The sequence below is a fragment of the Equus asinus genome, chromosome 22 (genome assembly GCF_041296235.1).
Source record: "Equus asinus isolate D_3611 breed Donkey chromosome 22, EquAss-T2T_v2, whole genome shotgun sequence".
Taxonomy (NCBI): domain Eukaryota; kingdom Metazoa; phylum Chordata; class Mammalia; order Perissodactyla; family Equidae; genus Equus; species Equus asinus.
The window spans coordinates 57,818,658-57,836,441 of NC_091811.1; the positions used below are offsets into that span (position 1 = coordinate 57,818,658).

Consider the following 17,784-nt stretch of genomic DNA (forward strand, 5'->3'; position numbering starts at 1 on the left):
TAACAGCTGTCTTTGCTATATATGAGCTGTGCCTTTTAAATCTGTTAAGGAATACCCTCTAAAAAAACTTAAAAAAAAAGAAAAAGAAAAAAGTTAAACAGTTACCATATAATGGTAGTCATATAATTACTATAGCAATTTCACTCCACTCCTAGGTATATATCCAAGAGAAATGAAAACATACGTCTACACAAAAATATTGTGTATGAATGTTCACAGTAGCATTATCCATAATAGCCAAAAAGTGAAAAAACCCCAAATGTCCACCAACTGACAAAGGGACAGATAACATGTGGTACATTACACAATAGAATATTGTATCATCCAACAGTAAAAAGAAATGAAAATACATGCTACAACATGGATGAACCCTGAATATAGTATGCTAAGTAAACGAAGCCAGTCACAAAAGACCACAAAGTGTATGATTTCATTTATATGAAGGCAAATTTATATATAGAGAAAAAAATTAGTGGTTGCTTGGGGGGGAAGGGGAAGGGAATGGAAAATAACTGCTAATGGGTATAGGGTTTCTTTTTGGGGTAACGAATAGGTCCTAAATTTAGACTGTGATGATGGTTGCACACCCCCATGAATATATTAAAACAAAAACCACTGAATTTTATACTTTAAATGGATGAATTGTACAGTATATGAATTATATCTCAATAAAGCTGTTGAAAAAAAGAAAGGGAGCGGGCTGGCCCCATGGCCGAGTGGTTAAGTTTGCACGCTCCACTGTAGCAGTCCAGGGTTTCGCTGATTCGAATCCTGGGCACCAACGTAGCACTGCTTGGCAAGCCATGCTGTGGTAGGCGTCCCACGTATAAAGTAGAGGAAGATGGGCATGGATGTTAGCCCAGGGCCAGCCTTCCTCAGCAAAAAGAGGACAACTGGCAGTAGTTAGCTCAGGGCTAATCTTCCTTCAAAAAAAAAAAAAAAAAAAGGAGCGACAGACAGACATCACATCTAGGCAAAAGAGCAGAGCTACTATCAAAATGAGTTATCACAACCTATGTGCTAGAACTGTTAGGAGTTTTTATGTTCTCACTCATAAAACAATACAATTGGCCCTCCATATCCATGAGTTTCCTATTCACAGATATGGAGGGCCACGGAGGGCCACATATATTCATTGTTCAGACTATGCCATTTTACATAAGGGACTTGAGCATCCAGGAATTTTGGTATTCACAGGGGTTCCTGGAACCAATCCCCCAGGAAACTGAGGGATGACTCTTCTCCCTTTTAAATGTCGTCAAATTCTATACTTTCTAGAGCTACTCTGAAGTTCTAGGATGTCAGAATTATATGAATACAGCAAATGTTATCTATACAATATTTTACTGACCTGGTTTCCTTTTCAAAGTATTAATTTTAAATTTTGTCTTTCCTCAAACAGCACCATCTAATCTTTAATTAATTTTGTATCATCACCAATCCTAATATATCTCTCTTGATATAAGTAAAAGTCAGAAAATATCTTGTCTCTAAAACATGTAGTGTTAGTGGCCAGAATTTTGCTGGTCTTTTAAAAAGCACAGCAAAACACTACAAGATCTTTGGAGGACATTTTCTTAACACACTTGAAACTACTGATAGGTCACTAGGAAGACTAGACTGGATTAAGAGACTACATTTAAATTTTAAGTCTCTGAGAATATGGAGTATCTATGTTCTTTTTATAAACAATCACCTTTTTCCCTAATTTATTACAAAAATGCATATTTACTGTAGAAATTTAAAAAACTTAGACAAGCAAAAAGTCGCTTAAAATTCCACCAACCAGAGAAAATGAGTATCAACAATTTAGTATATATCCTTCTAATCTTTTTTCCCCATCCATACATTTTTGTTACTAAAATAGGACCATACTGCTAATATAATTTTATGTTTTTTCCACTTAATATCTTTCTCACAAATATTCTTCAAAATCATTTTTAACATCTGCATGGTCTTCTACTATACTCTGGTACACATTTATTTAACCAAATCTCTATTGTATATTACATTGTTTCCAGTTATTGATTATAAATAACCCTGTGATAATCCTTGTGGCTAAGTTTTTAAGCATATCCAAGATTATTTCCTTGTAAATTCCTAAAAGTAAGATTGTTGAGGTAAAAGATTCTCTCACTTCTCTTTTACCACTCACACTAGGCAGTATAACACTGAACAGGTACAGAACAATTACATGCTAATTTGAGACACCAGAATAAGTAAGCAAGGCACTAGAAAATTCTCTGAAGACATCCAAGAAAAGGAAAACAAATGTGGGCACTTCCTCTTATTCTCATTAACTTCAGTACCTTCTCTAAATTGCCCAGGAAGGCTTAAGTATCATTTTACGTAAAGCAAAGAGGTGAATGTTATAACCTCTAAAAGGCTTCTAGAGCTAACAAGTTTACCTTAATTTGGAGAAATGAAAACTGTTGTGACAGAAAAGTAAGAATACAAAGATAACTTTCTCTGAAGAATCTGTATTCTTACCTTTTGATGGAACTGAAGAAATCCCAAATCTGTAGAAAGAAAAACAAGCTAAATTTTAGGAAGTTGTTCACACTCCTGGTTGTCTGTCTCCGTGTCAAGTGTACATATGGCACTTCTTGCTTGTGATCTCAGGCCTTGCAATCATTAGCTAATTCTAACAACTCCATGAAAGAGGTTGAGTTTACTCTTTTTCTCACCAAGAGTCCAGAGAATAATCTAAAAGGAAGCCTTATCAGAACTGGGAGTAGCAGTTAATTCCTGACTTTTACCTATTACAAAAACCCTGCTTCATAATAAAACCCAATCCATAGCTACGACATCTAAATTAGCAGAGACATTCTGAATAGAGCCAAAGGAGTGTTTCTTTTCAGCAAGGCCTCTATTCTATTTAAAATCAACAATTATAGTTAAAATCTAGGATCACATCCCCATACCCTCATACTATCACTATCTCAGGTCTAAAAGGCTGGGGACACTCACCTAGCTGCCCGGGCAGCTTTCTTACTCTCCAAGCTCACAGGTACATTGAATCGTTCAGCTCTCTTCTGCATTCTCTAAGTGATAACGGACAAAAGAAGGGGAAGAGAAAAATTCAATTTCTGGTTTCCTTCTTTTAAAGGAAAATTTGTTTGAGGTGTGTATCTTTAGAACATCAGGAGTAATTTCTTAAGGTCTAAATTGAGAATACTGACAATCCTAGAGGATATCAGTTTGTATCCATCCTAGGGCTTAACTCAACAACCCTTTCCAGAAAGCAAACACAAAAAGACTATTATTACATTCATGTCCTCAAAAACAAAAGGAAAGGAATAAAATAAAACCCACATTCTGCACGAAGCCAAGAAGACAAAAGCTGTGTTTGGTTGACCTTTGAAAAGGGATCAAAGGAACAGCTTGGTTCCAACACTAGTGGTACTCTTTTAGTCAGAAATGAGGCAGCATTGTCCTATACCATCTCTACTTGAAAAGAACACAGATCTCAACTGGAACCTAGTTTCTGAGATCACGAGACAAAATCCAGAGAAATTTTAATTTCACCAGCTACTGAGAAGTAACTTAAGAGTGACATCCCCCCTTGTTACATTTCATCTCTTTCAAGGTACAATCCTCCCAAACTCTTAACTTTAGTTTGTAAGCATCTTAGAAAGTTACCATGAAGACATAATACTATACACAAAAAGACTAGGGCTTCAAAGGTGACTATGCCAGCCCAAACATTTTCCCAAATATAACTGGTGGAAAAATATGTCAAAAAGGGCACAAAGGGTGAAGTGGTGTACCCACAACATGACTAACAATAATGTACAACTGAAATTTCACAAGGTTGTAAACTATCATAATCTTAATTAAAAAAAAAATGCTAAACAAAAAAAAAGTGTCAAAAGATTTTTGTGACCAAAATTTGTCAATACTAATTTTCTGCCTATGAGTTAATTTTTAAAGTGATGGTACAGACAGAAATAAAGAGCAAGAAACAGAGAGATACATGTAGAGATTGCTCTTCTACTATGGAGTAGAATACCTACCTCAGTCTGCGGTATTTCAGATGTAATTTTTACCACTTTCTTCTCTGCTGCCCTAGAAAAGAGATTTTAAAAATCAGAAAACTAATATTCTGAACTAAAACCTTCGAATTCTATAAGAATTCACCTGAATCATGTCCTCTGTCCCATCTCCCTGTCTCACCCCTTAGTCCAAAAACACATGAAGCCCAGTAGAACTTCAGTTCCCTGAACTGTCATCTATTGATAAAAGTTCAAATAGACTAACTTACTTTGCTAAAGCATAAGAAAGCAATCAGGAAAGACGTCTGGTTAAATATATTGGGGCTGAAGGGAAATACTCAAAGGACACCAGAAACCATTTCATTTACTTTTAGGAACTTTAAATTTATTTCTGGACTAATGACTATTCCTCCAACCCTCATTTAAATACCAGCTCTCAACTTTCATCACAACAACAACTAATGAGTGCTCTACAGCTCTGGTTTTCTTCTTTTACAAATCTCTTACTTCTCCCATGGGGACTGTAGCTCCAGCTGGAATAGTCAAAGTGGGACAAATAAAAATGCCGAAGGGAATAGGAAGAAAAAAGGCTAAGGAAAGTTTGAATTAGGAAAACGTGGTAAGTTACTAGTCAAAAGGTTTAAGGGAAAACAAAAGAGGGGGGACCATAGGGGCGGGAGGCAAAGTTCGGAAGTACCCAGAATAAATGGAAGGGCATTAACCCTCCACCAAACAGCTCCCATAAAACTGTGGGTCATAACCAGTCTCATTAAGGTCCCTCATTTAGAGACATGGGCGGCTTTTGTTCCAATATCCCGGACACTTTTCCCATTTGATGCCCTGAAAGGTAGTAATGGTTTAATGGCATTTTCAGAGGAAGCAATTCTGGAACAGGAACTTACTTCTCTCCTCCATCCTTTTGTTGGAGGTCCTTGGACTGACAGATAAGCAATGGGTGCCCCCTGCTGACCGTAACTAAGACTTACAATATTTAACTGCCTTGGCTGGGGAAAATTTGAAGAAAAAAAAAAAAATCAAACTGGAAACAGAGGTATATTTTTGGAGAACATCAAGCCAAAGATTAAGCAAGAGGATCTCCTTTTGAATATTCAAAGGACCTAAATTAGCCCCGAATATTCTGACTTTTAAAGAAATATCTGAATTCTTCCCACTTCCAGGTCATCCTTCCTTCCCCAACCCTCTCTTGTCCTGTTTTAGCAGAAAGGGTCACTGAAGTTTAATGTTTTAACTGAAGTCCAATGCCATTAAGAAAGCAGTCCTCTCTACCAACCTCAGGTTAATAATTTCCTCCACATTCCCATCCTGAAGCACCATCACTGCAGTAAACCTCAGGGCAGAAACGGAACCCCAGAGAGGAAGTTTCCTTCTGTTATGTTCCAACTCCCTCAGGCACAATTAAGCTCAACTAATAAGTAACACATTCTGGGAGTAATGAGAAATTTCTCTCCTATCCATAGTCACATGCAAAACATTCTCCAAACTATAAGGACCCAGAATCTCTGTATATACTTGAGTCTAACTACTAACTATCCCTCTAAAAAGCAGAATCACCACCCCCACACACTTTCAATTTCCTTGTTTAGAAATTCATTAATAAAATTAAAGTCCTTTAACCAAGAGAATTACAGATTTTATAAATTCTAAGGATAATGAACTTCTACACATTTTCAAACTTCATTAATTTTAACCCACACAAGCCAATTATCACTGTATTTATCTGATCTTCCTTCTTGCCCCAGAATTCCCCAAAACATCTTTATTTTAAAGTTATCCCATAAGCCATTTTCTCAAAGCATGTAAACCTCCTATGACGAAGATAACTAAAGAGCTTTAGAAAGCAGCAATATTTGACAAAATCTAATGAAACATTACATGCATATCCCCTGTAATGTATCAAATCCATTACTAGGAATTTATCTTATGGACAAACCCGCATAAGTATAAAAACAGTTGCATAAGGACATACAGCACTGTAGTTTTTGCTATTATGAAGAATCTAAATGTCCATCAACAGGAGACTGGTGAAATTATTGTTCATCCATAGAATAAAGTACTATTAGCTGCTAGAAAGAGTGAGGTTCTAATTTGATAACTATCAAATCTGGGTGATGGGTAGATGGAGGTCTATCATCTCATAACTTCTGTATATACATGCGATTTCCCATGATAACAATCTAAAAAGAGACCCACCACTTACTGGGATATTTCTTCTTATTTCATAGGGGTGAGGTGAGGATTAAATGAGAATACACGCAAAACACTTAGAACCTTGCCTAGTACATAAGTAACAGTTAAATAAGGACATTATTATATGATGATATAGAAAGATCTCCAGATATGAAAAAACACAAGAAACCAACAATATGAATAGTGCGTGGACGTATATATCTATATACACATAAACACACACATCATATAAAATAGTCCAAAAGAGTATATTGAAAACCTCTGGGAAATCAGATGGGGGTGGACAAAGGGGAATTAAATTCTCAATTTATATACTCCTGTATGTACTGTTTCACTTTTTACCAGTACATATATTGTCTTTTATAACTAAGTACATTAATACAGCTATGAGGAACAAAAATGCTAAAAAGGACTACACTGTTCTTAATGTGCTGAAGTACAAGACAGCCAGACATTTGTGGAAAAACCCCAAATAAAAGATGTTTATGATCAACCTTGCAGGATGGTTTAAATAAATCAAGATCTAGTTTCCACTCTTGTACTTTGTCCTCTCCTCCTCCACTGTAAATCAAAAAGGAATAGAGAATACAGTGTTACCCGAGAGAGACATAACCTTTGCTAGCACCCTCCTCCTGAGAATCTGTATGATTCTCTATACAGACAGACACTCATCTACTTATGGTGGCACAACCAAGGCTAGAAGAATGAAACTTTGTGCTTGAAGTCTCCTGGTCCTAATTATCTATTACTAACCCAGAGACAAACTACTTTGCTTCACTACAACCATGTACTTGGAATGAAGTAGACACTTTTGAAAATGTATGATCTAATGGGAAATGAAAAACCCAATGGGAATGTATTAAGAGGTAAACAGAGTGAAACATTAAACCCCCCAAAAGCCTAGAACTGTCTGCTCTCTATTCAGATTATAAAAAAGGAATAGTTGTTACCACAACTAGAAGGACCCACAACTAAAATATACAACTACGTACTGGCGGGGATTTGGGGAGAAAAAGCAGAAAAAATAAAAAATTTTAAAAAGGGATAGTTACACAAATGTTGGAGAGGTTGTGGAGAAAAAGGAAGCCTCATACACTGCTGGTAGGAATGCAAACTGGTGCAGCCACTATGGAAAACAGTATGGAGATTTCTCAAAAAATTAAAAATAGAAATACCATATGACCCAGCCATCCCACTACTGGGTATCTATCCAAAGAACTTGAAATCAGCAATTCCAAAAGTCTCATGCACCCCTATGTTCACTGCAGCATTATTTACAATAGCCAAGACGTGGAAGCAACCTAAGTGCCCATCAACTGATGATTGGATAAAGAAGATGTGGTATATATATACAATGGAATACTACTCAGCCATAAAAAAGGATAAAATCATCCCATTAACAACAACATGGATGGAGCTTGAGGGTATTATGTTAAGTGAAATAAGCCAGATAGAGAAAGACAGTCTCTGTATGACTCCACTCATATGTGGAAGCTAAACATGTAGACAAAGAGAACAGATGAGTGGCTACCAGGGGAAAGGGGGCGTAGGGGAGGGCACAAAGGGTGAAGTGGTGCACCTACAACACGACTGACAAACAATAATGTACAACTGAAATTTCTCAAGGTTGTAAACTATCATAACCTCAATAAAAAAATTTTTTAAAAAAGGGATAGTTACACATCAACAGTTTTTTCAGGGGGCTCTTCCTCTTTGACAGGCAGTTCTATGGGCTTTGGTTCTTCTTCCTAAAACCAATGAAACAAGATGGTTAACATAAATCAAGAGTAAACACCCATCAAGAATTATTTGAGAACTCCAAAATGAATCGGGTCTTTCAGAACCTTCATTACCCCTCCATACTCCCCTAACAAGTTAGCATTCAGCCGTCTAACGACTGATGTTAAGTAATGTGGCCAAGGTAGTGGCACATTGCCAGGCCAATGACAAATCTTACTCTCTCCAACTCACCTCTGTTTCATCTCCCAGTACATCTTCTTCATTTGCCTCCTCTTCAGCTAAAGAATATTAAAATATTCAGGTCAAGCCCTGCTACAACACCATCGTGATCACTGTACTTAGGCTAAAATTATTATCAGTGTGCTTTCCCAAAGTAAAATTCAATCATGAAGGGAGAACTGATGTTCATAAAATTTGCTCCATATGGAGAAGATAAAAGCATATTCTCTACCTAACATGAATGCAAAGTTGAACTCCAGTTGGACTGAAGAACTGAATGTGATGAGGTCGAACTATAACATTAAAAAAAGCAATGTGGGAGAGTATCTTTAAGATTTAGTGGTGGTTAAGGATTTCTAAAAAAACCCAGAAGCCAAAGAAATATGCAAAGTATTGCAGATTTTTCAAAACTAAGGAAGGACAACATGGAAAAAGAGAAAAATGACAAAGATGATACCTGTGTCTGAAACCAGTAAGGGAATAGTTACTAGAATATACAAGAACATAACATAGAATATAAAAGAAATGCCTGCAATCTAACAAGCAAATAATGGGAACCCCAAGAGAAAAATGGGCAAAGGAGAAACCCAAAGAACCATGAATATAAGAAATGTTTAAACTTTTTAATAATTAGAGGAATGTAAACTGAAACTAACAGATTGGCAAAAATTAAGCCACTTGATAGGATAATGCCAAGTTCAGGTTTGTGGAGGAGATACAAGAACCCTCACATACTGATGACGAATGTATAAGTTATAGGGCAATTCTGGAAAACAATTTGGCAATGCTTAGTCACAGTAAGTATACATTTATGAATAGATGTTAATTAGAAATCCCATTCCTGGGCATATACCCCAGGAAAGACTCACAAAGGAATAGAACGGAACATGAAAAAAGTAATTCAGGAGGCAATATAGGTGTCTGTCACTGAGTGAATTAATTAAATGTGGTAGAGTCCATGTATCATAAAATATCATGCAGAAATTGGAATCAATAAACTAGATAACCACACAGCCACAGGCCACATGAATACATCTTTAAAAACAGATTGTGGGCCAGCACGGTGGCACAGCAGTTATTCGCACGTTCGGCTTCGGCTGCCCTGGGTTCACTGGGTCGGATCCCAAGTGTGGACCTACGCACTGCTTATCAAGTCATGCTGTGGTAGACATCCCATATATAAAAGAGAGGAAGATGGGCACAAATGTTGGCTCAGGGCCAATCTTCCTTAGCAAAAAGAGGAGGATTAGCAGTCGATGTTAGCTCAGGGCTAATCTTCCTCAAAAACCCAAAACAAAAAACCCAAAACAAAAAACCCAACATAGTACTTAGAGAAAAAAGTGAGAAATAAAATAAGGCTATTGCCTCATTGACAAGTATATAAAAATACTGTACATGAAACAACACTATATGGTTTACAAGGACAAAGACAAAAAATGTATATCACATTAGAATGGTTGCCTGAGGGAGTCGGGGTGGAAAGAATGGGAATATTAGGGAATAAACAAATAAAAATTTAGAGAGGGGACCTGTACAACCTGGGATGATAGTATGCCTCAAATGAAGTTGTGCTTGTTTTCTTTTTAAAAAGGCAAAATTAAAGACTGTCTAAGCTAGGAGAGACCAGAGATTACCCAGGTTTATGGATTTCAAGGGTGGAGACACTTGTCTCATTTCATAGATCAGAACAGACACTTAGCCATGTAAACAGTGACTGTCCAAAGTTACCTAGTAAATTTCTGGCATAAGAGGAAGAATTAGAATTCAAATCTTCCAATTTTCAGTTTAATGATAGCTGTTTTATCATACTTCCTTTTAACTAATTTCTTGAAATGAAATTATGTCTTAAAGTAAAGGGGACAGAGTATTTCTTTGCATTATAACCACTGTTTCGGATGACCAAGAGTTTTCTTGGTACAGTTAATTAGGAGCTTACATCACCAACAACCTAAAGGAAAAGAATATTTCATCTGGCAGAGCCTAAAAATTAATCCCCTCACTCACATCGCTCTTTGCCTCCACAAAGCACTCACCATGCTCTTCAAGATATGCCTGGAGCCTGTTGATGAGATCTTGTTTTATTCCCTTGGTCTCCAAACCACGAGCAAGACACTCCTGCTTTAGTTCGGCAAGCTGAGAAAAAAGAATAAAGCTTTTCTTCAGTTAACAGAATGAACCTTGTGGGGGAAAATAAGAGATAGTTCTCCCGAGGAAGAAAAAGAAAAGAAAGTTCAATCCCAAACTACTCTTAATCCCACCAAACCTCTAGGTCCTCAAAGATGGTCCACTGCCCCCTAACGATATTCAATATGCAAGAGGACTTTTCTAACAGATAGTGAAAAACAAACATCCTATTTTAGTAAAATTCTGATTTATTCATGCAACTATTTATTATTACAATTCTTTAGATATTTCTGAAGGGAAAAAAGGGTTTTTTTCTTCTCCTGAAAAATTACTTTACCAGCTGGTATACGCAAAGAATGAATCTTTAAGTAGAAAATCCAATTATCTAAAAGAAGATTCTTCTTAATATCTATTTTCCCAGATCCTTTACTACAATCTACCATATACGTGCAAACAAGTCTGACCTAGAATCAGGTGATGTGTTGGCTAGCTTAATGTCAACAGTGAATCAATGAAAGGATCTATGTCAAAATGGAAAAAAAAACATCTAATGGCATGCCAGAGAGTTCTCTTGAAGATTTTCTTTCTTTCTTTTTTTGAGGAAGATTAGCCCTGAGCTAACATCTGCTGCCAATCCTCCTCTTTTTGCTAAGGAAGACTGGCCCTGAGCTAACGTCTGTGCCCATCTTCCTCTACTTTATATGTGGGACACCCGCTACAGCATGGCTTGACAAGCAGTGCAAAGGTGTGCACTCATGATCTGAACTGGTGAACCCCGGGGCTGCCGCAGCGGAACATGCGTGCTTATTGCGCACTTAACCACTACACCACTGGGCTGGCTCCCTATTGAAGACTTTTAAACCAGCAATTTGACTAAAGATATAACAGAGATGTTTATCAACTTTGCAGATAATACAAGGAGGAAGAATTGATAGATTACTGACAGAACTAATGGGGAGGGGGGCAGCGATGCTCTTCAGGGAGAACAATGAGCCAAAATGAAGATTCAATTCAGAAAGAATAAAGTGTATGTATAAAGTTCTACACTTATATTCAAAACAAATTATTCAAAAACCAGATGAGAAGATGTGGCTCAAGAGTAACTCAAAGGATAAAGACCTCAGGGTTTTTGATGATTACAAGTACAAAGAGGGCTAACAGTATGATTTGCCACCAAAGTAATTCTAGTTTATGGGTAACTGAAAAATAGAATCTATATTAAATGATGTAATAGTCTTACTGGGCTCTATTAGATTCTTATTTTAAGAAGCATAACGACATGCTGATCCAAGGAAAAGAGGCAGGGAAAAAAATGCTCCAGAAATCCTATATGCAGACCAATACACAAGTAGATGTTTGGCCTGAAAGAATACCAGTTTTGAAGTACAGATCTAAGACCACCCAGTAGAAGTTAGAAAGCATATTCCTATAGAACAAAGAACTTTACAACTTTTAAGGGAATATGCTGGGCATCTCTAGAAGGTTTTCAATCAAGGGAGGATTTGGAAATGGAGAGGAGAGCTTTTCTTCCTCCACAATGATTGGGCAGATGGGGCATTGAGTGAGTGGGGCAGGCAGGAAGGGATACTGTGTGGAGAAGTGTCCTGCTCAACAAGCCAACAGCACTCTCTACTGAGAAACATGCTAAGTAAACCCACTAAAAGTATGGAGTGGCTGCACAGCATAACATGGCCTCTTAAGTCAGACTACCTGGGTTCAAATTCCAGCTTGACCATTTACAGCTGTGTAACCTTGGGTGAGTAACTTAACCTCTCTGTGCCTCAGTTTCCCTTGAAATGGGAATAATGCAACAGCACCTATAGCATAGCATTGTTATGAAGATTAAGCCAGCAAATATTTGTAAAGCATTTAGAATAGTACTTGGCAGCTAGTCAGCACTTCATAAGTGTTAGATACTGACACTGCATCAAGGATTAGACACAAGATTAGACAGAATCATTTCTTCTCATATTTCTGAATTTCACAAATCAATAAACTTTAAAGAGGTAGGCTGATAGGGTTGCTGACTTTTTACAATATTCCAACCAGGTCATGGACTGATGCTTTTGTAAAAAAAAAAAATAAAAACCAGTCACTAGAAAAATGATGATGCACTTGGATGAAGCAGTGATGTCAAACTGCTATAGGTTTCTAAAAGCTTACTCAATTTTTTTTACTTATCTCATCACTAACCAGTAACAAACAGATGGTTCATGGACCAGCACATGCCTGCAGACCATACCTTGAATAGTAGTAATCTAGAATCTAGACTCTAAGTGATCCTAAGGTCTATTTCTTAAGTAAGAATCTCAATCTTTCCCACGTTGGCACTTTATTTTCTTTCAGCTTCCTGGAGAACAAGTCTTTTGATTTCAGTTACACTTTAAAAACTTCTCTTGGTTTGTTATAAAAGTATTATGTTCACTGTAGAATAGTTTAAAAATTCTGAAAAATATAGAGGAAAATAAGTCTTTTCTAACCCCAGCACTTAGAGATCACCTAACATTTTAAACATATCATTTGTAGTATGTGTATATGTATATATGTGGGGGGGGGGTGGGTTTGGAGGGTGTTGGTTGTTTCTTTACAAAGCACTATAGCTGCTTTATTTCCTGTAATTCCTAATCTTCCCTCAGAAGCTTCCACTCCTCCACCCCCCCTCCCCCGCCCTGATCCCTTGGGTTTAAGCAACATCTTTTGGTAAATATTCAGGCAATTCAAAGTTCAACTCTAATAGAGTTGTTCCTCCCTTCTCCAAAATTGTGCCTAGATATAGGCAAAAGTTTACAAAAATTTCCAGATAACAGGAAAACGGACAGCCAGTGACAGTTTTTGCATAGGATGCTGATCTAGTATGGTCTGATCTAGACTTGGAGCTGACTGACTGGTACAATTGGTTGTTTAGTGTGGAGAGCACCCATCACTGCTGACCACTGACCTAGCCATTGCCTCTGGTCACTGAAATCTCAGCCCCCACAGGCTCCAGTCCCTAACCTCAGGGCTCTGGCTCATTCAGCAGTCTTCTCAGTACCTACACATCCCCTCTCTGGTCAAATGAGAATGTCACACACAGTTTTTATATATTGTTGTACTACTTCAGGTATTATATTGTGGGTTCTGCTCATATACTTGAACATTACTTCAAAAGGGAAATAGATGAGTAAAAACAAAAAATAGCTGAAAATGAAGTCATTTCTTTTCCCACATTTCATTTCGGTACAATTACGTTAATAGAACAAAAACCTTTCAAAGCCTGAAATAAGAACTAACTTATAATATCAAATTTTACCCCTTTTTATATGCATTTGACTTTAAAATATTTTAAAAGAACATATTGATTAAGTGATTGATTGATTTTAAAGTCTGTTTTTTAATTTTTTTTTTCCTTCTTCTTCTTCTCCCCAAAGCCACCCAGTACATAGTTGTATAGTCTAGTTGTAGATCCTTCTGGTTGTGCTGTGTGGGACGCCGCCTCAGCATGGCCTGATGAGCAGTGCTAGGTCTGCACCCAGGATCTGAACTGGCGAAACCCTGGGCCGCCAAAGCGGAATGCACAAACTTTACCACTCAGCCACGGGGCCAGCCCCCTAAAAGAACATATTTAAAAAAAGCAAGGTACATTGTGTGAATTATATCTCCATAAGGCTATTTAAAAAAACTAAATTATAGAACATTGTATACAGAATACTAACATTAATGTAAAAAATAATACGCACATGCACACATATACTCCACCTCATATGATGTATATACACAAGATGCCTAGACAAGAAACAGATAAATTGATACTTATCTGTTACTGGTTGAATCTGGGAAGCAGCAGCTTGTTGAGAAGTGTAGGAGGGAAACTTTTTACCATACACCCTTTTGTACCTTTAGAACTGTGAACTTGTGCATGAATTACCTATTCAAAAATTAATTCTAAAAATCTTATTTTTCAGTATCAACAAGGCATTTTCTATTCTACCCATCCAACCTACAGAGAAAAGACAGATCAGTTGACCACAGAATACATTTGACATTAATCAGTCATTGCCCTATGATTTCTTCTAGTTTACTAATCTTGAATTTTGATTCATCTGTTATCTCTCGATCTGGTCAGTAAACTCATTTGAGAGCAGAGACGTTTTAACTCTTTATAACATTTCATACAATAGGAACTCAAATTCATTTTCATGTACTAATACATGCCAGGCAAAGGGCTAAGTACTTGGAAGGTAATTTCCTCATTTAATCCTTACAACAAGCTTATGTGGTTGGTATTATACCACCATTTTATAAATTAAGAAGATGAGGGTTAAAGAGATTCAATAATTTGCTTAAAAAAATCCACAGCTAGAAAATAGTAGAGCCAATATGCCAGCTCAGGTCTCTCTAAGCCCAATCTTAAATACCAAGGTGCTGACACTGCTCTCATGCGCCCCCCCCCCCCCCCCCACAAAGTAGTCAAGTGTGAAAATTTAAGTCAGAACATGTCATTCTTCTACTCAAAAATCCATCACTGGTTTCCTCTCTCATCAAGGGTAAAAGCCGGAGTCCTAATGATCACCTATAAAGTCCTCCTATAACACTTTGCACAAGGCTCACTCCTTCACCTCCTTAACGTCTTTGCTTAAACATCACCTTCTCGATGAGGCCTTCCCTAGTCACTCTATTTAAAATTACAATGTCCTTCTTCCCACTGTACTCCCTATCCCCCTTCCTCTTTTTCGCCATAGACCTTACCACTATTTGACATACTATAAAGCTTATTTACTTATTGTGCCTTCCCCCAGTAAAGTATAAGCTCCATGACAGTAAGAATTTTGTCTGCTTTGTTCATTGCTGTATCCCCAGCACCTATGGTAGCTGGCACATGGTAAGCATTCCATAAATATTTTTTTAAAAAGTCTCAAACCTTTATTATTAGCTCTCAGCTCTTGAGCAGGAAACCCACATTTCCAACTGACTACTACATATCTCCAAGAGCCTGTCTCAAAGACACTTAAGCCCAAAACTGAACTTAATCTTCTCTCCTGCACAAAACTGGCTTCTCCTCTTCCTCCCAACCTAGACCAAAGGTATCACTACTTAAATCTTGGAGTCATCTTTTATTCCTCCCACATCCAACTGATCTATAAATACTTACAATTCTATATCCCAAATTTCTTTCAAATTCATTCTCATTCTAACAACCACTATATTATTTCAGGTCTTACTAAGTTTATTCACTTGACAAATAACTATTGAGTACTCATTGCGTGTCAAGCATTATCTTACATACAGGGAAACAATCATAAGCAAAACAAAGAGTTCCTGACCACATGAAACTTACAATGTAGTAGGGAAACAAGGTAATCACTAATTATATACATAATGTTTAACTGACTAAAAAAATACAGAGTCCTATAAAAGTGCTCTGACCATGTGCGTAGATAGGGAGAACCTATCCCACTGAAGGGTTTCTTGGGTACGTGATGTTTGACTGATACCTGAAGGGCAACTAGTAGTTAGGTAGACAAAGGTGTGGAAGATGGAGGTAGGAGGAGCACTGTAGCTAAAAGCACGTGTTAAAAGTTCTGGATTCTGAAGTAAGGAGAAGCAGTAGTACATAGCAATTAAGAAAATGAATTCTGGAGACAGACTGCCCAGATCCGAGCCACCCCTTAGCTGTGCTACTTAGAGCAAGTTACTCAGTTAATCTCTCTGAGATTCTGTTTTTCTCATTTTGAAATGGGGATAATAGAGCCATCTTATAGGGTTACTGTGAGAATTAAATCAGTTAATGTATGTAAATAGCTTTGACCAGTGCTTGCCACATAGTAAATGCTATCTAAGTGTCAGCAATTAATGAACACAGCCATTCTAAGGAACGAACTAAAATAAAGCCACTGTGGTTGGACTGTGAGAAACTAAGCTGAAGAGATTGGCAGGGATATAACTAAAAGGTTTTAAGCAGGGGAGTGACCACTACAATAAAAATCTAACTGGTGAAATCTCTCCCTCTCCAGACCCCATCCTCTGCACGGCCAGAAGAACAAAAACTGATCATGTCAGCTCCCCCTTTCAGATTTCCAAAGGCGCCCCACCTCCTGCCTACATGACAAACACTGAATGCCTTACACAACTTAGAAGCCCCTTTTCAATATCACTCCAATCTCTCTTTATAGTCACACAGTTCGCCCACTTTCCTTTCTGATCTTCAACCACTTACATATACGCACTTTATGCTTCGATATTACAAATGTCTCACTGTTCTCAACAGTGTGACACTAGTACACCCCTGTGGTTCTCTCCTCTGCAGTAGTCCCTTTTGGCACCATTGACTGGAGATCTGGCACTATTACAGTTCAAGGCATCTTCACCCACAATTCAGTCTCTTTCCAACTGTGTTAGAATAACTGCATTTCTACAGAATCATCAGAAATTTGCAGTTGATGTGGACTTATGTATCAATTCAAATAGACAATATTTTTCCTTCCTACTTCAAAGTTTGTTCCTTTCCTCTGAGAACCCTACTAATGCCCCCAATTCTCTTTGTAAGAATGGAAAGACTTTTTTTAAAAAAAGATAAAACCCTAAGTCAACCCCAAACTCAGGATCACTCCATCAAGATCAACAGTGGAACTAAACGTTAACTGTCCTAAAAGTCAAAATTAAAGGCATGGGTTCTTAACCAGAGGTCTACGGACTCCTCAGAGTTACAAGGTAGTTTTATGAAGCCCCTCAAATCACATGCAAAGTATGTGTAAAGGCCTTTTTCTGGGGAGAGGGTCCATACCTTTCATGAGAGTTTCAAAGATATCTGTGACCTCCAAAAGGTTAAGAAGTGCTCTAGAGAAAAAGCAAAGACAAGCAAAAGTGATTAAAAGAGTGAATCCTCTTCAGGCTGTCAGGAGTGCCTCATGCTCTCTCAGTCTATAACACCTGAAATCAGGTCAAGGGACATTATCCAATCAAAATCAAATTTAAGGGGCCAGCCCCATGGCTAAGTGGTTAAGCTTGCACGCTGCACTGTGGCGGCCAGGGGTGTTGGCCAGTTCCAATCCTGGGCACAGACCTAGCACTGCTCATCAAGCCATGCTGTGGGGGCCTCCCATATAGAACTAGAAGGACTTACAACTAGGATATGGAACTGTGTACTGGGGGACTTTGAGGAGGGAAAAAAAAAAAGAGGAAGATTGGCAACCAATGTTAGCTCAGGGCCAATCTTCCTCACACACACACACATAAAAACAAATACAGACCTGACAAATACAGATTTCATGGAAGGAGGAACTCCACAAACCAACACAAAATCCATAAATGTAAGTCACAAGACTGGTGACTTACTTCAGGAGTTTCAAAAATGGGATTAATTGGAAGAAAACATTAGATCTTCTACTCATATTTCCTTATTCATTCAAAAATTCCTTTTATGTATATCTTTTATAAAATAGACAACAAAATGGCAGTACATGATTTATGTAAGTACCATACATATAATGGAGGTGACTGCTCAGGTTTTTTTACTTATTGT

The 17,784-nt window shown here is 37.6% G+C and overlaps 1 protein-coding gene across 1 annotated transcript in view; it reads right to left on the minus strand.

The window, feature by feature from the left end:
- The window catches only part of SARNP (SAP domain containing ribonucleoprotein), a 41,323-nt gene that overhangs the window by 22,237 nt on the left and 1,302 nt on the right, over positions 1-17,784 (minus strand). The window contains exons 2-7 of the mRNA XM_014857250.3: positions 10,196-10,295; positions 8,175-8,221; positions 7,884-7,951; positions 4,017-4,068; positions 2,971-3,044; positions 2,491-2,519 (exon numbers count right to left, since the gene is read on the minus strand). Coding sequence (XP_014712736.1) covers positions 2,491-2,519; positions 2,971-3,044; positions 4,017-4,068; positions 7,884-7,951; positions 8,175-8,221; positions 10,196-10,295 — 370 coding nt within the window. The remainder of the gene's footprint in view (positions 1-2,490; positions 2,520-2,970; positions 3,045-4,016; positions 4,069-7,883; positions 7,952-8,174; positions 8,222-10,195; positions 10,296-17,784) is intronic.